The following is a 26,816-nucleotide window of genomic DNA, read 5'->3' on the forward strand; positions in this document are numbered from 1 at the left end:
CTTAGAGTCGAACCCCCCCCCCAAAAGGGTCTTGATCCTCTGATATACTCTAGTATAGTATGACTACTCCTGTCAAGGTAATTTGCAGGGAAAGCTTCCTTTGAGCTCCTATAGAGAAAGACCACCCATTTCAAACTGAAAATAATGAGGAACTACATTTGGTCTTATATGAGGCTGGAGCAGTCATGGAGAATATTTTGCTTTGATAACGAAGATCAGCAGTGTCGAAGTGAGACAGGGGATGAGGTGAAATGCTTACTTATGCTGACATGATTTTTTTCTGTGCCATCACTGTTTGGGAGTTATAACAAATGTATCCAGAGGTGCTTCAGCTCTTGGTCAAAACCAGATGGAATCTCCCTCTAACAGTTACAGCTATTTTGCTGATGGAGCTGAGACAGAACCCCCTTTCCTCTCCGTGCTTATGTGACATGATTATGCTTATTTTGATAAATAGCAAAAACCAAAAAGGTTATTGTATAAAATTGCACTAGCTGTTTTGTCCACTTCAATAACTCTTAGTCATTCCTAATGATTCAAGCTAAAAGTTACAGGATCAAATGCTTATCTAATTATTTTTTTCCATAGACAAATCGAATGTGCATTCTTTCATATCTTCCCTGCAAACTTTCTCCCACAATTTGCATTACTAGCAAGAGCTGATGCATGCAACATAGGCAACTTGTAATTTAATGTGGTATGAAATTTGCCAATCCACACTTAGCCTAAATTACACCAAGTATAAGGACCTCTTTGCAAAGCTAGACTGCAATTACTGATAGCCAAGGAGCTGTCATAGCTTGATTCTGAAGTTCAGGAAAACATGCACCCAAAAAAAGAAAATCCACATATTTCTGATCTTTGAGTGTTTACGCTGAGAGAATTGAAAATAGTTTTTTAATTTTTAGCAAATGGATCTTTGCATTCAGTGTTTTCAGTGTGTGAAATACTATCTGATTTTAGCAAATCTATCCAGACATTTTATTTAAAATCATTAGTTGTGTTACAGGAATTCTTTTTTCTTAATTATATTTTTCCTACAAAAGTTTCAAAAATGCTAGCTTTGGAGTTTCTAGGTGTTGCCAGAGACTCCCTTTCTGTGGTGATCATTCCTAGCTTTTAAGCACAGTCATTTAAGCCACATCAAAGAAATATATTCTCTGCTCTGAAGGGCAAAACAATTTTAAAATTGAGTCAGTAAAAATTATTCCGTTTTTTGAATATATAGATCTACCTGCTTATTTGTCCACTCAGACAAAGAAGGTAGCCATAATAAAAATCTGTAACATTAGAAGCTGCTATAAGAATGTGTTTTGGGAAAATCAGCCTTGTTTTTGGTAACCGTCATGCAGTACCAGAAATGGAACCATACCCAATATTTTATCTAAGTTCACCATTTACTCTAATTTACAATAGGAAAGGGTTCATTACAGTTAACATATGATCCGCAGTCAATCTCGGCTCATCAGATTTATACAATCGTATCACTGAGCTTGATCCATTGCAGGTCCGTGTGAATATTACATGTCTCTGTGCACATTGCCAGGATTTCTGCTCTTTATCTCATGGTTCTGTGGGGTTACGGACTGCCCTCTGAGCCTTCCTAGTGGGTACTGAGATAGCTGTGTGACTTCAAGAAAAGAACTACAGGAAAATATCAGAAGGCCAACAGCTCTTTACCTGTCCTCATCATGCAACACATTGTTTACCAGCTTTCCTTTTGCTTTAGCCTTCAGTCCCGCCCAAGATAGTTAGCTCAGAGAGAAAGTAATACTGAATTCAGGTCTGAGGATTTTGCGTTTCCTGGGAATGGAGCAAGAGCAAGAGCCACCATTTGAGCAATAAGCCAGTTTACCTGCAACAAAAACAACTGAGTAACCTTCCCCAGTTCTTATCCCTCTTGAGTTCATTTGTATAGTGCTTGTCCCAGACATCTTATTTAGTGACTGGAAGTTGGAGCTAATCAGACCCTGCGGACACACTGGGTATTGAGAACAGTTCATAACACTGTACATCTGTGCAGTGGCAGACTTCCTAGTCTAAAAATTTTGTCATATGCCCTTTACTGCTAGCAAGATTTTGTCTGACTTTAAAAATATGATGGAGCATGACTTCTTAGGTGATGGGATTTTATGTTTTATTTTATTTAAAAAAAAAAAAACAACACCTTGAGAGTGTGAAATAGGAAACAGTTGCCTGGTGAAAAGCTTTCTACTCTTTTGCCATAATCGTAGCTGGTCTTAATTAAAGTTAGTAGACAGGACAGAGTTACCATGGAAAAAGTAGGACTGCTCCAAAAACCTCTTCTTAATTATTCTATGGAGTATCTTTTGCCCTGCATGGCTCTGTCTGAAGAAAGAGAAAAGAAAACAAACAACAAAACCCACATTCATATGTGACCATTTTTTTTGTTTGACTCTGCTGCTGGATGCATTACTGTTACATATTTGGTATCTGATGGTGGAAGTGAGAGTAAAGGAAAGGAGACAGGGAGGGCTTTCCTGCACCTGTACTACAACCCAAGTTTGGAGGGAGTTTGTCCTGGCTCTTGTAGGGTGAGGAAAAAAAGTGCCACGCGACTGCACATAAAAAAAAGCCATAGCTGATCCTCAGAGCCCAAAGCCCATATCACAGGATCAAAGGATTGTAGTTTCAAACCTCTGCTAAAATGCAGAGGCAACAGAACTGAAAAACAGGAGTGGAGGAAACAGCCTGAAAAACAAGGCAGGATGTTGCTCTGTGGTAAAGTAGTGCTGTTGGCTCTTTCTTCATGGCTAACAGCTGATGTCTAAGGGTATTGAGAGACCTGGGCAGTAAAGTGGCCTTGGATGGACTCTTACACATTGTTGAATAAGATGCTTGATTTTAATGTATACGTTTCCACCAGTGTTAGAAAATGAATAACATTGAAGTGAGTGGTGACAAAAAGAGGCAAAAGTAAAGATTAAGAAACATAAGCTTTTGCTGAAGTCTTGACCTTTAGGTTAACACACTATGCCAAAAGCCTACTAATGAGGCCAACACTGCAAAAGCATGGATAAAATCCCTATTTATCTATTGCATCGTATCTTGTGTTACTGTATTGTTATAGAGTGATCCTTGTTGTGTAAGAACTATTTAGCTCTGTATCTATCTGACAGCTTAGTACTACCTACGTCTTTTTATAACAGTCAGCATCCTTAAGCATGTCTTTAGGAGATGTGAAGAGGCCACTGATGGTGATGCTTCACAGGGCTCTGATGAAATCCTTGTTGTTTCTGTGTGTCCTTTCAAAGCGGTGGAATGGGAAAGGGATAATGGGACACATGGGCACATGCTGCACAGGGCATTGGCACTATGGTAAAAGGCCTCAGCTCTCTAATCTGTTAGTGACTCTCTGCATGATTTATCTGTAAAACTTGTTTTGAACAATTTTTTTTTCCTTCCAGTTTCGTGTTCTGGTGGAGCTTATATGGCCTCTGTCATTATTTCTTGCCCTGGTCTGGCTGAGGAAAGCTAATCCACTGTATCGCCAACATGAATGTAAGAACATTTGAGATGTTTTAATACTCAGACAGATACACTGCACCTGTTTGCCAAGTACTCTTCTTGAAAGGCAAAAAGACAGACTTTGCTGCAAGCATTTTATTTATAGCCAAGTATTGTGAGAATTAAATGTGAGGGAAATAAAAGCTCAAGTCTTCCTGAGAAATTTATGATTGGATTTAACCCAAGGTCTCCCGATTCTATCGAGCTGTAGATATAATTTTGTTTTTGAGAAATTGCCTAACTACTGGTTAAAAAATAGTCAGAACTAATTGCAATAGAAAATAGCCTTATTGCTTATATCAGTGACTTTCAGAATCTTTTATGTGTAGGCACTGATAAACCTTCCAGTGCAAGTGTGGACCCTAGTAAACCAAAGATGAATTTTATATGGTAGGCTGGCTCTCTTTTGCGGCATGCAGAAAAAAGACATCAAACCACATCTGTACTGAAAGGCCAAGAATACTGATTATTGCTTTGCTGGTAATCTTGACTCCCTCTTTCATTTGTTGCTTCTTACGTGTAGTTTAGAGTGAAGAACATCCTAGCTCAGAGACGTCAGAAGAGATGTAATTTTGCTAACCAGATCAGGATTCAGCCTGTTGTTTAGGGTACAGACTAGACAATTACTTGATTCTAGATATACCAGGTATTTAGCTGGCTTGTTTATGAATGTATTATATGAAAAATATTTTAATAAATTCAGAAAGTATCATATTTGAAATCATTCAGCATTTCCCCATCTCTATTGATGCCATAAATTGTTCTGTCACTTGTCTTCTTGGAAGATGATTTAGCCCAGTGTAGATTACTCTTGAAAATCCTATACGTATTATTCATCTGTTTCTTAGTAAAAGAGCCCATAATGCTATTAAGGTTCACATAGACTGCACTACAAAAACACACGATAATTTTTTGTTTCCATACTCCAGGTCACTTCCCAAACAAGGCAATGCCATCTGCAGGAACACTGCCATGGTTACATGGCATCTTCTGTAACATGAACAACCCCTGTTTCCGCAGCCCAACCCGTGGAGAGGGTCCAGGTGTTGTGTCCAACTACAACAATTCCATGTAAGCAGAGCTCTGTGTGTAAGATGGAGGTTGCCATAATGCAGGCCTGCTAGGCAATTGCTGATAGCTAACCCTTAACACCTGTTGAACCTGTTGGCACCTAATGGGTGATATGGGGAGAAAGGATGAAGTATCTTCATCCTGCTCAGACTGGTCTTTCAGTGTGCTGGGCATAGTTTATAGAATTGTGTTGCAAGCAGAAGAGGAAAGGGAGCATTTAAGACAACAGGATGCAACTACTGAAAGGCAAAAAAATTCAGCTCTAGCAAGTCAGCTTCATCATAGAATCATAGAATGGCCTGGGTTGAAAAGGACCTCAAAGACCGTCAAGTTTCAACCCCCCTGCTGAGTGCAGGGTCACCAACCACTAGACTAGGCTGCCCAGAGCCACATCCAGCCTGGGCTTTCCAGCTTTCATTCCAACAGTGATCGGCAATGTCAGAATGGAGCTCATAATGGTAGGTTGATGCCTTTTTCAAAGGAGTTGTGTTACACTAGTCTCTATGGAACATGTATTCATATGATAAAATCATCTTTTCTATTGCTTACTGCTCGTGGACTGTTTCAAGATAAATATTTTTTAGTATTAAACCTCTACGCTTTCTTTTCTCATGAATTAAGCTGTCGTCCCCCCCCCCCCCGAATGAGGGCTCTGATGAAGTAGTAGCAAAAGAAAATCTGCACTATCACTTCTTATATATTACCTGTTCTGGCTATATGTTTGTGAGACTTTAACCAGCATACTAACTTTCAAATACTAATCTTATTAACAAGATAGGAGGATGGTAGATTTCTGGACTGCTGGTGAAGAAGAGCTGTGGAAATGCTTTGTTGCATTGTTCATTGTAGCTGAGTTGTGACAGACAGCATAGTGGACAAAGACTCTTAGAGTGAAAACAGATTAGGAAAAAAAGTATAATTCCAAATCTCCCTTTGCACCTACTCCACTTTGGAACATCTAATGATTATACTTCTTAAGTTAACAGTGCCAATGCTATCAAAGCTCCAGTAACATTTAATTCCATGGCTTGACTTTAACTTATATTTTTGCGTTTTGCTCCTAGTGAACAGGATTTAAAATAATCAGCTGTGCTTTTTGTGGGTACGGATAGTCGCACAGTGAAGTTAAAGGGTTCGGTTTTATATATATTCTGTTCTTTCTCAGTTGCTTATTAGAGACTAAACTGTCCCTTTGTGAGTCACAGTAAATTCAGTGCATTACAGAGGAAGCAAATACATTGTGTTTTCTGAAAGAATTTTGTCCTTCCTGTTTGCTATTTCCTGTAAGCTAAAATAAGTCATGTGGACTGAGACTTACCATTCCATATATGGAAAGCACAACTGTTAAAGAAATGCAGTGCTTCTTCACAGGCATTTGTTCAAATTCTACTTCAGTTTCACTGCAGAGGGAAAAGAAGCCTGAGGCATTTCTATTCCTAGATGTGTTTAACCACCTCTGCTGCTAAGACTTTTTCATACTTGTTTATAAACACAGGACCTGACTGCATTCTTGCTTGAAATGTACATTTTCACCCAGAAAAATCGGTGAGCATCTGCCTTTGGTAAAATTAGGCACTGCTGTTTTCCCACTTCTCCTAGAAGAAATGCTTTGAAAGTACTTAAAAGCCACTATCACATTAGAAGGGGAGGAGGATTCTTTATCTGGTGATTCCATGTCACTTATCCAGCTGAACAGGGCTGAGTGGACCATTTAACTGCCAAAGCTGATCTTTAGTCATAACCAGAGCAGACTTGTACCACAGCTGTGGAGTCTCCTCAGCAGTGTGTGGTAATGCAAGTGTGTGAGAGGCCAGCCTTCTGCCACACAAGTAGCCTTCCAAACCATGTGGACTCCAAAATCTAACTGAACTCACACCATCTGCAACTACTTTGTTGTCACCAGAAAACTGATCTTTGAGTTTCAAGGATGAAGATAGATAAATTAAATTTTTCTCCTCATCCCTACCACAGAGAAAGTCAAATTTGATAATTTATGTGTGAAGTGTTCTTAATAGTCATCAGTCTTAAATTATCTTTTGTTCCCCGTTTCTTCTTTCAGTCTTGCAAGAGTATATAAAGATGCTCAGGAGCTCTTACTGGAAGCCCCTGAAATCCATGACCTTGGCAGAGTCTGGGAAGAACTGATCATTATGACTCAGTTCATGGAAACAATGAGAACAAATCCTGAAAGAATAGCAGGTAATTGTTTTCTCTATGTCCTTTAGACTATTGAATTTTGCCTTTTGAAATCCATATAGTAATTACTATGCAGGGACTAACAACAACATAATGTGTTTCACACTTCACTGTGACTCTTCTGACTGTTCAAGAAGGTAAGCTAAAATTCATTAGCTAGTGGCAGAAAAAGCATTTGAGAAAGAATCATCTAGCTTCTTCTGTAACCAGCTTTCTTAAGTAACTGTAAACAAAACTCAAAATGCAAAAACATGGATGTGTCACCACCCAAAGCAAAATGCGGATGAAGAGATTTCACTAATTGTTATTACAGTAGAGGCAAAAGCAGTAAGAAGTCATCTCTGGAAGATGCAGAGCAATGAAAAGCCAGGAACACGCTTGAATAAATAATAAAGGGTATAACCCAGAGAAGAGTTTAGACAGTTTTTTGTTTTGAAACAGGTTTGCAACAGTGATTAAAAAAACATTCTGCTCATTTCGATGATATGTTTAAAGAGAGAAAAATCTGCACACTCACATTATTTGCAATTCCCTTTGTTTATAGACTCCATTAATTTTTACTCAAAGCAACATGCCAAACTCAAAACACTGTCCTGGGGAAAAAAACTAGAAAGTGGACCATTAATAATTTCTTAAAATTAATATGTGGTGTTTAAATACATAATTTGAAAAGATACTCATAACACTAACGACATAAAAATGGACTGGCTTTCAGAACTGATCTGTCCCATCATCAAGTCCTTTGCCAGAAGAATAAAATTAAAATCAAATATTGTCACTCAGCATATATTTTTAATAAGATTCCTGTAAATCATCACATACATATGCTCCACTATCTCATCAGAGGTTTCTCATTAGAAGTAAGAAAAGGTCTGTCATTGTAAGTAACAGTGGGAAGACCAAAACACAAACAAGAACTTGAGTATAATCTGAGGCATGGTTTTTACATGACTATAGAAACTAAACCTACGTGTATAGGGAAAAGCATGAAGCGCAATGGGTTTGCAGTGTACTGCTAAGGGACCATACCCCAGGGTTTGGGGGGGGGTTGCCTTTGCAACCTGTATCTACTTAGCAACCAGAAAACAGAGCACATTGCTCCCAACTCCTGTGAAATATAACGTTAATGCTGTTTTGGAGTCTGTTTTTAATGTGTGTAATTAAAAATTTTTTTTTGAAATCATCTACTTCATAAAACAAAATAACAAAGTCAGTTCTGGAATTAAAGTAATGAAATGTGAATAGACACTTTTATCTGTATAGAAAAAGGTACTGTGTGATTAACTATATACCATCTCTGTATGTGTTGCTTTCTACCATTACCTGTAAAAATCCTTAACAGAATATTAAAGTTGCAGTGCTGAAAAATGAAGAATTACCAAATGCCAGAATTAAAACTGCTATTTCTCTTGATTCCTTAAACCAAATCCAGCTCTCGAACCCTCCTTTCTTGTCCCATTCTCCCCCCTCTTCCTGCAACATTGTTCTTCCTCCACTATGCCTAGGTACTAGGAAGGGCATCAGAGAAAACACAGGAGACAGGCACCTGATACTGTTTTCAGTGTTTACTGCTTGAATGGGTACATGGAGGAGCAACTGAAGAAGCTCTGCCCGGTCTCAGCCACCCCCGGGCAGAATATGCTTAATGTAGGTGAAATTGTGAAAGTTAGTTGTCAAACTCTAACAAGAGACTACTGAATTCTCCTGAAGACAGACATTCAGCAGGAAGTCTGTGCTCATTTATGCAGAGATGGCCAAAGCTGCATTCCCCTTGTCAACGTGATGTATGTTGCTCCCAACTGTTTCAAATTCTTGTTCTAAAGACAGGAAGAACAACAGGTTTTCAAGCATTCTTTACCAAAATCAGGTGGTACTTGGTGAACTACCTTTAACAAAAGCTCTACTACTCAACAGACATGAGCCACTTTCACTTTCCAAGCTTCCACTTGGACCGTACTGAAGCAGAATTCATGCTGAAACTGATTTGTAACAGAGAAAAATTGAACAGGACTGGCACTGGTTAAGAGCAGCAGTATTTTGAATATTGTTACAATGCACATTGTTGCAGATGAGATTAGGGAAATCTGATGGTTTTTTTCCATGTGTGTTTTGATTTAACAGTGGATAGCCTTTCATTTTCTTGAAGATTTGGTGGCCTTTAGTTTAATAGCTGGTAATCTAATTTAGTATGTTTATTAAACTATAAACTGTTTATGCTTCCCAAAGGAAAATAAGTTTTGCTTGTCAAAGATATTCAAGGGGCTGTTATCGCAAAAAATATAGAACCAGGTAAGATAGGTAAAATTATCAACAGCAAGTGATGAACTAGTGTAAGTGTAAAGGACTGGCTGAAATTATTTACACAAGGCCCAGTAGAAGGGACTGTAACACTAACAATAGTTGCATGCTTCAATCTGAACATGTAAAATAAAGCATTACCTCTGAAAAAAGGCAGAGACTTTCGAATGCAATCAGGGATGCTCTCAATACTTCTATTTCTGAAGTCCTACTCCAAAACATCTTTGAGAAATCAGATGTGGAGAGTTAGAGCACTGAGTATTTTCTTATAAGCATTCCCTAGAAAAATATTAAAATCATTTTGAATTTCAAAAATAGTTTTGGACCCCATTAGTCACTGGTAAGCATGTAAGCCGAAGCACATAATTTTTGCAGATTTAAGTGAGGGTTTGAGATATTCTTTAACTTCCTTTATCTGGTATTTCACTTATCCCTGTACTCTTTTCTTTATCCAGGAAGAGGAATAAGAATTCTAGACATTTTGAAAGATGGGGAGACTCTCACTTCCTTCTTACTGGAAAATGTTGGCCTCCCTGATGCAGTTGTTTTCCAGCTTGTTAATGCTCAAGTGCGCCCTGAACAGGTGGGTGGAGTACAAAAGCTACTAAACTGTTACCTGCCTGGAATACAGCCTCTTAAGTTTTATATGCAAAGTAGCTTCACTGGGGACTTCTCATTCAATATCTGCTTTACTGGCTGCATATTTTTTATGGCTCTAGAAGAAGGGATTTTTGTCTTGGCAGTTTTAAACTGAAGGAGGGAAGATTTAGATTATATGATGGGAAGTTTTTCACTGAGAGGGTGGTGAGGTGCTGAAACAGGCTGCCTGGAGAGGCTGTGGTCCCTGGAGGTGTTCAAGGCCAGGCTGAATGCCCTGGGCAACCTGATCTAGTATTTTATCTAGTGGTTGGTAATGCTGCATGTGGCAGGGAGGCTGGAGTTTGATGATCCTTGGGGTCCCTTCCAACCCAAACCGTTCTGTGATTCTGTGGATATTTTCAATATGCATTAAATAGAGGTATTTGGTTTGATGCCGTTGTTGCTCCTGAACAACTAAACATTAAGAAATGGTACTGACAAGCAATGCATATGTCCTCGTGATTAAAGACGTCTCTCTAAAGCGTAAGGTAACCGTTCAGCTTTTTGGGACAACAGCTCTGGTGATTAACAGCAGAAAACAATTTTCAGGTTCCTAGTTTAATGTTTAAATTCTCTGCCCCAATGTCAGCAAAGTAATATGTTGTCTTTACGGGAGGAAATGTAAAAGCAGACCCAGTTTTTTTAGATTCCAGCTGAATAACAGACCAACTCAGAAAATTCACAGTGAAAACTGCAGGTCATATCACTCCTGAAGCAGCTGAACGGTGGACTGTGTTTGACCAAGTCCAGGCTGCCTCTGCAACTGCATGTACTGGTATGTGGGAGCTGAGGGGAATATTGTACTAGTGAATGAATGTTGCTGAATCAGAACTCTGGAACTATTTCTACACTGCATTAGTGTTTGTGTAGAAACAAGTGAATAACTGAGGCTCAAAACTCGATTCTTCTTTTTCACTGTCACATACAGCACAAATGCTAGAACTGTGTGCAGCCAGAAAGGGAGGAGATTAATGAGCTTGCATTCAGTGTCTTTTGTGCCTCACAGATTCCAGATAAGTAATCTGGCAACTATCTGCCCCAATCTAGTCAAACTATCTGCTGTGTTTTTGATTAGTACCAAGGGAAGATCTCTCCACTCCTCACTTTGTCATGAAGCAATACCACAAGACCATACCATAGCCGGCAGTGTCAACTGATACATCCAACTTGTTTTCACACCTCTGTGTCAGCAGAGATGGCAGAAAATTGTTTCCCTGCAGCTTGTGACAAGACAAATGTATATAGATACACTGTTGGGCTTCTTTTTCCCTTTTCCTCCCTGCTGTCTATCCTCCTCTACATCAGCATTCTGCTGCACTAGGGGAACTGTATGCTGTTGTGTTAGGCTGTATTAGCTGCCCAAAGGCCTTCGTTCATCTACTGTTGAAAACACTTCAGCTGCTAATATATGCAGGACTGAAGGTGTTTTCAGCACCATCTCCGAAGTATGCTTGAGGTCTGCTGGAACATAATGTCCATCTGCTGTATTCTCTGTGCTGATGTAGAAAGAGATTTAGTTCTTTTTATACTGTGAATTAAAACCAATTGAACCTCAGTTAGAGATGAAGCTGGAGTAAATCTGGTATTAAACACCACTTTTATTGTTCTGTGTGATGTTTTCTTGTTAACGGTTATCACAGGGGTACAAGGTCTTCTCACAGGAGCTGATTTACAGCCATGAGGAAAGAAAGTGCTATGAATACTTTCTGCAAGAGGAACGGAATGAGGAAAATCTAATCTCATAGTTCTCAAAAGACCCTAAGAGAATTATTTTCAATAGAAATTGAATACTTACTCTGCTATGGGAAATAAATCACAATTCATAGAATCATATCATAGAATCAAAGAATGGCCTGGGTTGGAAGGGACCTCAGAGATCATCTAGTTCCATTTCCACTGCCACGGGCAGGGTTGCCTGCTACTAGATCCAGCTGCCTTGAACACCTGCAGGAATGGGGCACCCGCAACCTCTCTGGGCAGCCTGTGCCAGTGCCTCACCCCCCTGTAAGTGAAGAATTTCTTCCTGACATCTAACCTAAATCTCTCCTCTTTCGGTTAACCCATTCCCCCACTATCTACCTGCATAAAAAGTCAGTCCCCCTCCTGCTTGTAAGTTCCTTGCAGGTATTGGAAGATGGCAATAAGGTCTCCCTGGAGCCTTCTCTTCCCCAAGCTAAACAATCTTAACTCCCTCAACCTTCCATCACAGGAGAAAAGCTCCAGCCCTCTGGTCATCTCTGTGGCCCTCCTCTGGACCCACTCTGACAGCTTTGCATCCTTCTTATGCTGGTTCCTGGGCCTGGATCTAGTACTCCAGATGGAGCCTCCCTATCACCTCCCTCTCCTTGCTAGCCACCCCTCTTTTGATGCAGCCCAGGATACCACTGGCCTTCCAGGCTGTGAAAGAACCCTGCTGATTCTATGTCCAGCTTTTCTTATAGATCTTATTAATAAAAGACCAGTCCACGTGACTTGCTTACGGTTGGTTGCGGCAGAAGTTTCAGAATTGTGACTGGAATACAGATCTGTGGTTGGCTTTAGTCTTTACCATAGTAGCTTACTTCTGGTTCTTCATGCCACTCTACTCTCTGCCTGCATATTGCTAGTTGTCCTTTCTCCTTGGCTGGGAGGGAGTAGAGCTGACTGAGCTAAAAGCAAGCTGAGAGCTTGTTTACAAGAGCATGATTGCTGCCAACAGCTGGCTGCAGATCTAGGTCCCAGCTGCCTGGGAGTGCAGGAAATGACACACAGAGCTGAAAACTAAACCTGATCAAACAGGCAACTAGCTGAAATAATAATTTGGACTTAATTTATTTAGAAAAACAGTGACATACTGATATATATATTAAAAAAAGTATTGAATTTTTCCTCTGAGGACCTGCTCTTTTGAGTCATTCTAAGATAAGGATAAGAGACTGATGTTAAACACAATAAGTTCAGGAAAGATTGGCAACAGTCCGCCCTACCGGAAAAATTGGAAGGGTGGAGGTTTTGTTTTTCTAAATCCATCTGTTTGTGAACATTCTTGAAATGCAGTTACAGTTTGTAAATAACCTTTTTTTTTCTGAGTTTAATCCTCCTCAGTTATGTTAATGTCACAGTTTCCTCCTTTAACAAATCAAAGCAAGGTTCCCAGATTGCCTCCCTGTGCAGCTCAGCTGTATTGCAGTTCACATTGGATGCCCACAGTTAAAAAAAAAAAAAAAAATGTTGCTCTTTTCACATGCACCTCTCCAGAACTGTAATGACTGAGGAAATATAGTCTTTCACTGACATCAGGTCAGTTAAATTCAAATGTCAAAGCTTGTGGCAGGAGTGAGTTATTTAGGAGAATTTTTTTGCAAGCCAGACTACCTATCGGTTGCTCTTGTGCGTTTTGCCTCTCTCTAACTTGTGTTAACAATGCAGCATAAATGCCCTGTTTGTGTTACTCTTATCACAAGTCTTGGCTTTGCTGTAAAGCAAGTCTCACTTTCTTAATAGTACTTGCACTTGCAGATTCCCTGTAGGTGAAAGGGTGCAGTGAAAACACACTATGTGAGGGCACACTGTTGATTTGTCACTTAATTTTTAAAAATTCATAATCTAGTAAGTAGACTATCACTTACTGAATACCATAAAGTACTTGCCATGCCATGTCTATTTGTGGCAGGACATTCCCTTGCAAAGAGAAAGCCTGTGCTGACCGGACTGATAATTTAGACTGCACATATTCTCAAAGACCAAGCAATGGTGTAAAGGATGAGAAAATTGATGGGGGTTAATTTGTTTAATTATTGCTGTGTGCTTAATTTCAGGTGTCCTGTTTTTTTTTAAAGTTGTATTATGTTAGAACTTTTAGAGGATTTGTAGCTGTGCTTGTGCTCTGACTCCCTAGTGCAAGTCGAATAGATTATGCTAACATACATTAATACAAAGTGATGATAAGGACAGTACCTGTCAGATACCTTACTAGAAATTCACACCTCTTTTTTTTTTTTGCATTGTCATTATACACAATCTATGTGTAATACAGGTATATTTTTTGTAGTCTGACAGTCTGTGTTTGTCTTGAATGATGACTTAGAGTCATCATGGTGTCGTGAACTTTTCCATACAATTTGTACTGTGGAAGAGATGGACAGAGGATGGGAACATTAGTTTATGGTCAATTTCCAGTGTTACATTTTATTATATTACTGTGTATTCCATTCATTATAAAGCCAGCAGAACTAAACTGTGGACTTCCAAGTGTATTCTGTTACAAAATAAAAATTCCAGGTATGTTGATTTCTGTGCAGTTACTCTTTATTTACACTGGTTTAACAATAAACTAACTTCTCCCACTCGTTAAACACTACAGGCATTTTTTAATTTTCTGTTCCATGCTTATATTAGAAGTTGAAATAAGTAGGTTGGGTGTGGTTTAGTGTAAAATGACTTTGTAGAGCCTGGCTGTATGCCTATGCACAGTGGCAATGAATAATGGCTGTGGGGAAGCATGAGGGTGGGAATAATCATAACAGAAATAAAATAATGAAGGAAATTAAGCTTGGGAATTATTAGAATTACCTTTTTCTTCTAGGTCAGATGATAACAAAACTATAACCAGGCTAAACAAAAAGTAGAGTGATGTGGCACGTTTGGTTAGTCCTGGGGAAATACTTTCAAGCAAGCAAAAACTTATAGTTAAGAAGTTAACTTATAGTTAAGAATGAGTGGCATGGCATGGCCTCAGGCATGCTTATATGACAGAAAGTAAAAACACATAAAAAAGGATGCAATGAAAGGAGGAATCTCTAGTGAGAAGAAAAACCTGTCTGAAGCTGAGGTGATCTAGCATACCATCAAGTGAAGGTTGTTAAAGAGTTAGTGCTTAAGCTGACCACGTCCTCCTGCCATTCATGAAAAATACTACCAGATGCTGATATCAAATGTCCATTTTTGATAAATCTCTAATTGTTCCTGCACAGTCTGAACATTTCAGAAAAATAAATAGTAAATGAAGCACTGTTTTTGATTGCAGTTTGCTTATGGTGTACCAAACTTGACTCTGAAGGACATTGCTTGTAGTCAGATGCTCTTGGACCGCTTTATTATCTTCAGCAGCCGAAGAGGCCTCCCTTCTGTTCACAAGGCCATGTGTGCTCTCTCCCAGGAAAGCCTACAGAGAGTAGAAGATGCCTTGTATGCAAATGTTGATTTCTTTAAGCTGTTTCAGCTGGTAAGTATTAATATAATGATCCTGCCTTATGTGATAGTTCTTCAGCTGATACTTCATTGAACTTCAACATTTTTCTTTGTAGTGCATCACCAATGTTCGAAGTAGTCTTTGTTCACTTACCCCTGCAAATGTGAGGTTATGGATGTAGCATTATTAACCTACCATCAGCAGGAGCAGTAGACCGTTTGGAACATACTTTAGGAGATAACAGAAATTCACCATACAGCAGAACTAAAAGAAGCAAATACAATTTTAAAGTCAGTGTTTGGAATCTGACCTTCCCAGTCTGTGTAACAGAACAGGATGCAGTAGGACCTACACAGTCCTTACTAGGATCTGAAATAACCCCAGCCATTCCATCCTGTCTGCTCCATCCAGCATGGCAGGATTTTACTCTGAAGCCAAAGCCATGGTGCAACTTGAATTAGGATACCTATACAAATAATTTTTGTTTTGATTTATTTTCAAACAAGTTCTACTGGCTTTAACCACTCTTTCTACAGAAGCTTTTCCTTCTATTCATTTTTGTTGCCCTTCTTTGTGCTGTTCATATTCCTACTGTGTCCCCGTCATAAATAAACCACAACTGCATTCAGGGTTCGGTATCCACGTATCATGAAGGTAAATACACGATGACACAATTGTATGTATTTGCTCTTGCTCTCTGTTCTTTTCTTGTGCTATCTAATATTCCTTGATGCTTTCAGAGAGCAAATTGTAAAGATACCAAGGTTTCTTTCCTTGATAGTCCATCACTGTGTACGTCTTCAGTGTTGGTTTTCCCCAAGTTTATGACTTTGTATTTTGCAACACTGCATTTATTTTGCTGTTTCTGCCATGTATCTTAATATCATGAGATCATCACATTGGCAGTTTGCTGTACGCAGCAGGTAGCATGTATTATGCAGATGCTAAAGTTACATAGAAAGCACTGATTAGGCTTTCCTGTCACAGCAGAACAATATCATGATTAATTTAACATGAATTTAATTCAGCTTTGAGTTACCCAGAACTGGGAACAGAGGCTGCTTTTGCTGCATTCGCAGTCATTCATTGTGTATATGTGATTTTGCCAGTCCTGATAAGAATCTGTGGTCAGCTTTTGACTATTTTCCATTTCTAAATATATGCACAGATATTTTCACGTATCTGATGCTTGTTGGAAGTAGCAGAGAGTTAGTCCTACAGTACTTCCTAGGCAAGTTGTCTGCATTTAAGGATTTCCTTAAGCACGTTGCACTGCCCAGCTTTAGGATTAAGCTGCTAATATAATTATTTTCTTGCCATATTAAATAAAATGGAAAGATGAGATTTGATGAAGAAGTTGTCTATGTTTAAACAAAAATAGACTCGCGTGGGGAAACAGGAATGTAAACCTGAAGCCAAAATCTGGACTTGTGAAAGACGGGGTCTTCGGGTGCTGGTTTATGGTCTGGTCTGTCACTACAAGATCTGTCTGCCAAGGCTTCCCTTCAGCACTGAAAGGCTATCTGTAGCCTGGTTCCCAGCAGTTTTACTGTGTGCTCAGCTGAAAAGAGAGGGTCTATCTTTTCATGATGCCTAGCACAATGAGAAATCAGTTTGTTAGAAGCTTTCCTACACTCTCATCTTATAGTTGCTAAATAATAATTTTAATATATTTATGGCTTTTTTTCCCTTTGAAATTCTTTAAACCCCTTAAACATATAAAAATAAAATTCTTGAATACTTTACTGCAATTCTGGGAGGAGACAAGCAATTCTTCACTAAGCATAGACGCATGTTGCTGACATAGTTGCTTTGAACAGCGTCACTATATGCACTTGATACGTAATTAAACTGAGAGTAGATCTGTACTGAGTTCTGTAGGCGGAATGAGTCTTCATTTGAAATTTATAATTAAACTTATGCATTAGATATATTGGTGTATTCAAAATGCCAGATTATTTTCTACACTCTTACACTGTCAGTCTCTCTGTACTTCGTGTCCCTCAGGCTACAGTTTTCTAGCATAACCAAACATTGTCACAGTTTCAAGTGCAACAGGGCTGGAGAGAGAAGGAGAAAGGAAGGAAAGAAAAATGACTGAATTAAAATAAGGAGAGATAATAAATTTACTACAGATGGTAAAAGAATGTAAGATAGTAATAAGAAAGAGAGAGAGAATTAGTATTTCATATGGAAGAGAGAGGAAGGCTACGATTGTGCTGCTTGCTGTGTCGCCAAAACCCAGAAGTCTCTCATCCCCATCATCTGGAATCAGAGGTCATGTGGAGGCTCTTGGGAAATGTAGCACATCTCAGTGCATCTTCCTCTTGGAGAGTCAGAATTCATGCAAGACTGCCAAAAAAGCAGCTCCACAGTGCATTGTGCCTTCCATCCATATGGAATACTGATGTAACCAGAACAACCGTATACCAGAATTTGTTTTTGTAAAACCCGTTGTGTGAGTAGGCCTCATTTTAGGATCAGCAGCTGACTGTGGATTCCAGTTGTCAGAAAGAATCTCTTCAGTGTTTTGGGTTTTTTCTTTTTTTTCTTTTTTTTTTTTTATAGCAACATGTTTAACTCTAGTGAATATGAAAATAGTTGGATAAATTTTGGAGAAAGCTTTCATCCCACTCTGTGCTAAGGATCAATACACATTACCCACTGAATGCTTAGATATGTAGGTCAAATGTGTGTGTAGTTTGTGAATAGTGTTTGTTGAGCCTCTCTTTTGCATGCTCCTAGAGAACATGAACTAACTTGAGAACAAATTCAGTCATAGTATAACATTTCTTTTAAGCTCTGATTCACGTGGAGTGCCTTCTGCAAGAAATAACACTTAGGAAAAACACACGTACTTTACCCCTATTTCTCTTTTCCTCTAGGTACAGTAAGGAGGTTCTTAATTTCGTATTTATCCCAGGCTTTCCTCTGGTTTGCCTCATGTTGTTTACAATGCTTGTTCATAGTTTTGAAAGTGCTACATTAAGGCAAGCGCTCCAAGAATCCCATATAACCTATGTAAAAACTGTTTCCCCTCGAGAAACAAAGGGAAGTATATTTTGAAGCAGTACTTGTGTATACTTCTTGCCTTGACTGCAAGTCACAGATCAGAACACGGGAGCATAAGCTTTCCATAAAAATTAATTCCTTTGTGGTTCCCTGCAGATGCCTACAGAATGTAGCTATCTTCTGCTTTTTTAACTGCCAACTGACTGAAAGGAATGGCAGTGTATGATCAGAGAATATGGCTACACAGTTTAGAAGAAATCTTTTTAGGGGCTTATCTGATAAATACTGCAGTTGAGCTATTGAAAAATCCAGCTATTATTTTGTAATACTTCAGAAATAAATGCCTGCAAAAATTTCAGAGTGCTAATGGAAAGTGGACGTAATTCTTTAGGCAGCAGATAATGAGGGATGCAACAATGCAAGCAAAGTAGTATATGACAGCATGCTATGGTGTCACCTGTTTCTTAGAAAGCTAGTGATAACTAAAGTGTAAAATTCTGGCAGCAAGGCCATTTGGTCAATCTGCAGGAGCCTGGAGAATCAGTGGTTTCTGCTGGATCAAACAGGCAGCAAGAACCACTCTCCAAAATCAGGAGCTCTTGCGGATACTACCAGCTTTTTCTCCTCAGTGGTAAGCAAAGGCTCCTGAATCACAGTACTTGCTAAATTCCAGAGCTAACAAGAGTCTTTACATCTCACTGGATGAATATTGTCTGAGAAGCAGCTTCTCATAAATGCCTGTTCCTTCATTCCTTATTCATTTCTGCACCTCTTGGTGTGGTGAGCTTAGATAAGCAAAATGTACCAAGCTATACTTTCAGTGGCTTGCGACTCTTTCGGCCTCATAATACCACTATAAGACCATAATAAGACTACTCACTCAACCTAATGCATGAGTCTACATGTGGGTAATGGCTTTGTGGACCAACAAAGCTCTAAGACAGTGTTCCAAATAACTCATTGAACTAGAGATGACATTTGGATTTTCTTCTCTCACTGCATTAGCTGCTGTCATTTAAAAACTATTCAAAACTCATCCGTATTTCTTATGTATTCACAGCTTCCCACTGTGTTGGACAGAAATTCACCAGGTGCTGACCTCAAGTCCTGGGGGAGGGTGCTTGCTAATGTCTCCCAAGCAGTACAAAAGGTAAGTGGTCTAATATTAGATGGCATCACTCTTCTGGATAATGTGTAGTTCTTTATCTTTTGTTCTATTTATTTCCCATTACCTGCTTTATCAGAAAGAAAACAGAATTATTTGGGAAGAGCTGCTTTCTTAGAAACTCTTTCTTCCCTCATTACAAAATAAATGTGGACATAAGCGTTAACAATTATGAAACATGTTGATTTCTTCAGGATAGACATAAACAAGAATAGAACAAGAACTGAAAACTCTGCCTGTAACCACCACAAAGGAGATGAAACAATCAGATTCTGACTGCGCCTAGACTTTACCAGCCTTTGCACAACGGAGACCTCTTCAAATACTTTATTCCTTTGAGGGTTGCAACTAACAAAGAAATCTTCTTTTACTGCAGCTAGCCAGGAAGCCAAGTGTTCAGGACCTTTTAACGGTTTTGCAACCATTTGTACAAGATGGAATACCAGAATCCTTAGGCCACTTGGTGAGCTCCCTTTCTGATCTGTTCTGTGGCTACCCAGAAGGAGGTGGATCCAGAGTGCTTTCCTTCAACTGGTATGAAGATAACAACTACAAAGCTTTCCTGGGGATTGATTCCACAAAGAAATACATTTATCGTTATGATAATACAACCAGTAAGTTTTTCCACCAAACCATGATGGATAATATAGATACATGCAATGCATGTTAGAATACCACTATGGCTTTTATAAAGTAACATTTTAAAGCAGTTAATTTGAGAAACCAGAGACAGATGAAATAATTTTACTTGCAGTTGTAATAGGAAAGAAATCAAAGAGGAACCAACTTTCTTTTCTCTACTGTTCATTATTTTATCTTGTTATTGTCCTCTTTTATTTTCCATTCATCTTTTTTTCTATATTGAGATCACCCACTATTTTTATTATACCAACAGTCATATCATAGATGGTATTAGATTTGTCTGTCTCATCTGGTATGGCTGATATGCTTGTGTGGTTGCGAAGTACAGGTGAGCATTTTGCCTGCAAAGAGAATTCTGAACGTCACTATTTGTGTTGGTACTTGGCTCTACTTATGTCCAAACCTTCACAAGACCAGTAGAAGACCCAGTACTTCCATTTGCTCCTTAGCCAGCGAACAGAGCACTTGCATTCTGACCAACTAATTCATAATGCAGAAGTAAGATAGAAATGCTTACATAAAAATGCTTAGTTCTAAGTTCATTGTAGGATCAAACTCTGAACTGCCGAATCCTTCAGTTAAGCTTGTGTAAGCATTAACCACTGATAGGAGAGAGAAAATAGTTTCATATCAATATCACCTACCATAGTAAGGAGTGAAATCATCAGACTGCTTAAATCTGAACACTCTAGTTTCCTTCCATTAGAAATACCTTATTTATCGTAACAACTTTCAAATGAATAAGCAAGAGTTGGGCTCAGTGATTCTTGTAGTTAGCTCCCTTCCAAGACAGGATATTCTATGATACTATGAAATTTATTTGTTTGCTCTTCTGTATTCTCTGTTGTTTACTTTGCAATTCTAAAATCTACTTTACAGTCTTTTTCATTTTTTTAGACAGTGTAGTTCTATATTACAAAATGTGCTTTTCCTATTCGGTTTCATAATACTTTTAGCTGTCCATATTGCCAGCAAAATCCCTGCAGGATGTATGTGTGGTAAGATTTAAGGAAGGTTACATAAAGTCTGTTTGTCTTTCTGTCTTTAGCACCCTTCTGCAATGAGTTGATTCAGAACTTGGAATCAAACCCTTTAACCAAAATAGCCTGGAGTGCCGTGAAGCCCCTGCTGATGGGAAAAATTCTGTTTGCTCCCAATTCACCTTCTGTACAGCAAATCATTAAAAATGTAAGGAATTTTAAAATATACAAATGTGTATTTCTAAAAAATTGCATTCTAAGAAACATACTTTGAAAAACAGACAACCTCCTTTTATTCTGAGGATCATTAGAAGAGGGCTGGTTACATTTCATTTAAAAAAAAAAACAAAGCAGGAGACAAATCTTCACTAATTCATCATGCCGTGGCCCAAACTACTTTTTCATGCTCAAGTAGTCTTTTTTATGGCATGGTCCTATATTTACACTTGTAAAAATAGTAATATTCGTATGTATGTAGCTTACTCTGAAAGTAATACCTCCTGTTTATTTCCATGGAAACTGCAACAAATTTGAAGAACACAATAACGCTATTTTATAGAGCAAATTCTCGGCTACGAAATGCTGAGAATTTTTCAACACAGTCGTTGCCATTAGCTGATTTGCCCAGATGAGCTGAGATGCTCTTCATTTCATGGTGGAACATCTGTGCCTGGCCTTCCAGAGCATGGCTGGTCTTTCATGCCACTGCCACCACTGCTGAAATGCACTCTCCACCACCTTACTGAGCTGACATCCACTGTTTGGTTTCCATAAACATTCATCAAGTGATGATGAATGTCAGCGGGTGCAATTTTTCTACATGGTGACAGACTTTTTCTTCATACAGGCTTCCATGTCAGACACCACTCTGTCAGACTACCTCTCTGCTGCCATCTGTTGCAAGGCAACAAAATGTAACAGAACACTGTGGGAAGGTTCAACCTCTACTGCCATACCACCAACATTTGTCTCTGACATAATGGGCCAAAATAATAAAATAGGAGGCATTACTTTTGGAGCACCTCTCGTATTTTACAGATGTAGGAACATCAGCAGTTCTGTGCTAGAAGAATTTTAATGAGGTATCTATAAGGCTTGGATAGGCTCACTGAGACATGAGACTGAGAGATTATAATCCACTAGCAACATCAAGATTTAATAATATGTAGATTGAAAGAATAATTTGAACTTAATGAAATTAGGATCCTGGATTAATATTAGTGTGTAAGAAGTCACACTTCTGCTATCTCAAAACTATTGCATGTTTGGTGCATAGAAAAGTGAACTGAAAAAGAGACAAACTGGCAAGAAGTTGCTTCAGGCTTGGCCTGAAAATATTTTTTCTGTGTTGAATTGCAGTTTCATCTTCCTTTCTGGAAATGAACTCTACTGAGCTGCCCTCATAACAGGGTGGTTATGAGACTGGCAAAACCAATGCCATGTGACCTTGATATAACTGCTCAAATTAATTTCACCCAGCTTTAGGTTCTCAGCTGAATAGTTCAATTCCAGAGCCCAGGCTCCAACTACAGTATAAAGGAAAATAGTCAAGGGAAAGAAAACAAGAAACCTAAAACCTGAGTGGTTAAAGGAATTGAAGACAACTGGGGCTAATGTGGGCTCTTGTTTTTTTTTCATTACAAGAACCACGGAAACATATCCTAAATGGCTAAGATTCCAGATGGGTTTTGCAAATTCCCTATTTTGAGAAGTATTAATATTTCTGCCATTTAAAAATTTTATCAAGTACTGAAGGTAAAAATCTCATTTGTAAGTTACAGGTTTCACTGTCACTGAATGCCTGGATTGTAAATTCTGTGTGTTTGTCTCTCTAGCATATTAAACGTTCTTTCCTGTTGTTTTTATTCTTCAGGCAAACTCCACTTTTGAGGAACTTGAACGCCTCAGACTGTTGACCAAAGCTTGGGAAGAAGTAGGACCTCAGCTGTGGTACTTCTTCCAAAATAGCCTGCAAATGAACATGATCCGTGTATGTTATAACTTAGCAGGAAGCCTCAGTAAGAGCAGACTTTGACCATCCTGTATTTTTATTAAGCAAGAAGATAAATATTTAGAAGGTTTGTCTGGAAGCACAGCCTTTGCAGCAAGGAATCAGTGGCCTTTGAGGTTGTTGGGTTGTTGACCGAGATAAAAAGACTAGTCCTATATGCATTACAGAGACTCTCTCAACCTCAGATGAGGACACTTTTTTCAGTCTGATAATGACTTCTTAATAAAGGCAGTAATTACTGCCTTCTGGCTTCTGCAAAATATCCTTCAAAACACCACGTTGATTTTCTAGAGTTCTACACAGGGAAAGAAGGCAGTAGAATCATGTTTTAGATAGACCCAGCAATTTACTGCCTTAGGAAATTGGTTATTTCCTCTTCCCTTAGATCTGATTTTGATCATCTGCAAGTAATATATGTGATTGAAGTCCATAAAGCAGTTCATTCTAAATAAAACATTTTTTTAAACTTCTTTTCCTATTAGATTAGACTTTTGTTACAATTATCCTCTTGCTTATAAGGAAAAAATGGAATTAGTAGTCAAGAATATATTCCTTTTTATCCACTCTTCATTTCTTACCTCCTGTTTGGTATACATTTACCCATTTATAAAATTCCTTTCTTGACATACCCTTTTGTACTACTTCATAGCTCAGAAAGAGCTGTGGAAATTAAAACCTTTTTTGCTAAACAGGGCACATGAAAAGAATTACTGTAGTGAAGCTGTTCCAATGTGTTTCCTCAGGACTCTGTGAAGCACTCTACTGTGAGGGACTTCCTGAACAGCCAGCTGGGTGCTGAAGGCTTAACTGCTGAATACATTATCAACTTTCTCCACAATGGCCCCCCTGGGAGTAGGGAGAAGGGAATGGTGGATTTTGACTGGAGGAACATCTTCAGTGCTGCAGACCAAGGTCTGCGTTTGCTCAGTCAGTATCTGGAGGTAAGGGTATCCCTCTCCCTGCTGGGAATCCTTCTAGAGAGTATCTTGATGCAGGATAAACAGTACTTGGGGTCTGTGGCAGCAGACAAACAGTTAAAGTCATAAGGCATCTTCATACGTTTCATATTTCATCTCAATACTGAAGATGTGTTTTAAAATAATACTGTAGCACAAGAATGTGAATAAGTTTTCTTCTGAAAAAAAAAAACCTTAAATTTTACAGTCCCTTAATGCTGCATTCAAAGTGTTGACTGAATGTCTGAATGTGCTTTGAGATGAAAATTTTGAGCTATTCAGAAAATGCTTTGGGATATACCTTTTATCATGCTACTCTAGCACGGACGGTGTAACTTACAAATGAGTTTGTCAGAGTCAGATTAATAAGTTCAGTGCTAAAAAAATATTAGGTTTCTAGAGGACTGAGCAAACTATTACATCCATTCCTTTCCCAAGCCAGACAAGTGACACAAGGAGTTATATTTTTCTTGTATCTTTCTGATATCAGTTAAAAATGTGTTTGGAACTGGATCTGAGATGGGATGGATTCCTGCTGAGTTTGACAGAAGTGCCTACTTTTCTTCGTAAATTTACGAAACCAGACAAAACTAGTACAGCCTGTAGTGCTGTAGATTAACACTGAGAGTTTAAAAAACTCTTGCACTTGGCCATAATACACTACATTTAGCACCTCTCACCTGAGGTTCAGAATCTTTAAAGAGCTTAATTATTTCATACAGTATCTCTGAAAGGATATTTAGTAATAATGGTTACATGGCTAAGCGTCAAGCTCACAGAGGAAGTTGATACTAATCATAGGCAACAGGAGCAAGCCTAGCTCTATTGATTTCAGTCTAGTTCAGACTAAAAGAACCCATGTAAGCAGGCAGGAACTTAAGGTTTGTCTGCCTTCTTACAGCTATTGTAATAGAGAGCAATTACACTTTTGCACAAAGTTCTCCTAATTCTTCTGATGATGTTTAGCATCATATTAGCAGAATTATTTCTTATTTAAGCTGAGTGAGATATACTGGTTCAGTAGTGGAACATCCACAGTATTAGGGCAGTTACTGTAGCTGGTAATAGATCTCAGTGCCCTGAGTTCATTGTAATGAGCAGTTCTTTCAAGTTTGCTGTTTATAATAAGTTGCTAGCATTGGGAAATGTTTTCAGTCTGTACCAAGCACAATGGGAACAAATAGCTCCTTTTCAGGTTCACCCTACCCCTCACCATAGTACACAGTGAGGGAGATATGCTGCCAGAAGTTATCCTTGGAGGTTCCAGATTTGTGTGGTACAGCTGAAAATCTTAGAAGTTAGGCGGTAGCTGTTTATTCGCACCACTCCAAGAATTTCCTGTTACTCCCTTTGATTACCTTAGGCTACGGAACAGATAAACTCTTTGTGAGGGCTATCTAAGCAGCTCTTAATACATACTAACTTCTGTTTTAATCTTCTAACTCTCTTGTTGGTATTTTATTTTGGTTTTCCCATCTTTGTTGAGCCTTTTAAAATTGTTAAATATTTACTGGGAGAAGATACAAAATAAATTTTTGCAAGTGGAAGATGGATCAATTTTGGCATAGTGATGTTTCTAAAGGCAGAAGCTCTGTTGCAATTTACTGAAAAAAAAAAAAAGCCTGGTTATAAAATGCAGCACTTGTTTTGAATGCAATTCATGTGAAGGAAAAGAATTCTAAATTTTGTTTAGTAAACTACAATATAAAATCTCTATTCACTTTCAAATGAGCTGTTCTTGCAACACTGAAGTGTTAGCTTGTATTCTTGAGCAAGTTTTGCTTTCTCTCTACTTACAAAGAAAACCCATAAACTGTTGTGTTTTCTCTTTTGAATCGTTGCTGCTTCCTTGACTGTACACCTGGGTGAGAGTCTGTACTGCTCCTCAGCTTAGTCTAGACACTGTACATTCTGCAGTGAAAATCTCAACAAGATTACTTGTCTGCAATAACTGTGCTGGTGCTATTCCCACAGATATGCCTGGAGAACTCAGTAAGTTCTCCTGCAGCTGGGACACATCTCCTGAATAGAATTCCAGACCACCTCATCACAAAGAAATAGTGGATAGTCCTTCAGATGCTGCAAAGACAGTTGTGATAACGGAAAGACTAAGTCACATTACAGGACTTTGCTGTGAAAACACTGATACTTCAAAAGTAACCAGACTTAGTACTAGAATTCAATTAAATATGTGGAATAAACCCATCAAAAAAAAAAAAAAACCAACAAAAACCTATTGCTGTCAGTCTAATCTGAATTTTCTTCTGAGATACAAACAAAAAAAAGATTTTTCTGCCTTATTTTGCTTTCTCATAAGAAGTTATATGCTTTTTCATCTCCTAGAGCAAACCAGGATAATCAACATTTGCGAAATGTGATGCTGTGTCACAAAGCAACAAAAAAATTTTTGTCAATTTTGGTAGGTTTTTTTTCTACCTGTTAAAAATATATTTCCATTATAGATACAATTAAACTGTGACATTTCAACTTCTAAACAAAGTAGTGTGATTTAACACAGTAAAAGATTAAATAGAGGAGTCTTTAAGATGTTGGTCCATTAAATAACAAGTTGCCTATGTGAACAAGGTTATTATAGAATAGTTTTGGGTTATTGGCCTGCAGGAAGTGATGAAGAAGATCAGATGAAATAAGATAGCATTGTGGCATTTTATGAAGGAGGGTGATTGAATACATATCTTCCCAGTCCATTAGGGAGTTAAACACTTCTACTCTCTGGTCGTGTCTTGATGATTCTGAAGGGAGCAAGCTAAAGATACAAACAAATATGTCTACAGTTCTATAGATAAATGATGATGGAATTTGTAGAGTTTATGGTCTTTTTCTTACTGATATCTGTTATGTAGGAATTAAATGAGAGGACATAGGGGGCTTAGATTTTGATGACTTAGAGTCCAGTTTTTGGACTCATAATAATACATTTAACAATAATAAGCGAGACTAAGAAAGCAAGCAGTTTGTTTCTCAGGATAAACCATGCCTTATTATCGATGTAGCCAGAGGATATGAACTTAAGCCAGCAGGTTAATCATGTGAATATGGCATCCCTGTTGAATTCCTACACAGTAAAATCAATTGACTATAGGGCTGACATTAAATGATAAATTTGGAATAAAATAAAAAAAAGATC

General features: G+C 38.4%; 1 protein-coding gene across 1 annotated transcript in view; it reads left to right on the forward strand.

Annotated features, from left to right (window-relative positions):
* The window catches only part of ABCA4 (ATP binding cassette subfamily A member 4), an 82,997-nt gene that overhangs the window by 9,377 nt on the left and 46,804 nt on the right, over nucleotides 1-26,816 (forward strand). Inside the window, exons 4-13 of the mRNA XM_021404332.1 lie at nucleotides 3,429-3,522; nucleotides 4,458-4,599; nucleotides 6,659-6,798; nucleotides 9,549-9,676; nucleotides 14,738-14,935; nucleotides 18,975-19,064; nucleotides 19,456-19,693; nucleotides 20,770-20,909; nucleotides 22,575-22,691; nucleotides 23,456-23,653. Of these exons, the coding sequence (XP_021260007.1) occupies nucleotides 3,429-3,522; nucleotides 4,458-4,599; nucleotides 6,659-6,798; nucleotides 9,549-9,676; nucleotides 14,738-14,935; nucleotides 18,975-19,064; nucleotides 19,456-19,693; nucleotides 20,770-20,909; nucleotides 22,575-22,691; nucleotides 23,456-23,653 (1,485 nt within the window). The remainder of the gene's footprint in view (nucleotides 1-3,428; nucleotides 3,523-4,457; nucleotides 4,600-6,658; nucleotides 6,799-9,548; nucleotides 9,677-14,737; nucleotides 14,936-18,974; nucleotides 19,065-19,455; nucleotides 19,694-20,769; nucleotides 20,910-22,574; nucleotides 22,692-23,455; nucleotides 23,654-26,816) is intronic.

The sequence above is a fragment of the Numida meleagris genome, chromosome 7 (assembly GCF_002078875.1).
Source record: "Numida meleagris isolate 19003 breed g44 Domestic line chromosome 7, NumMel1.0, whole genome shotgun sequence".
Classification (NCBI taxonomy): Eukaryota; Metazoa; Chordata; class Aves; order Galliformes; family Numididae; genus Numida; species Numida meleagris.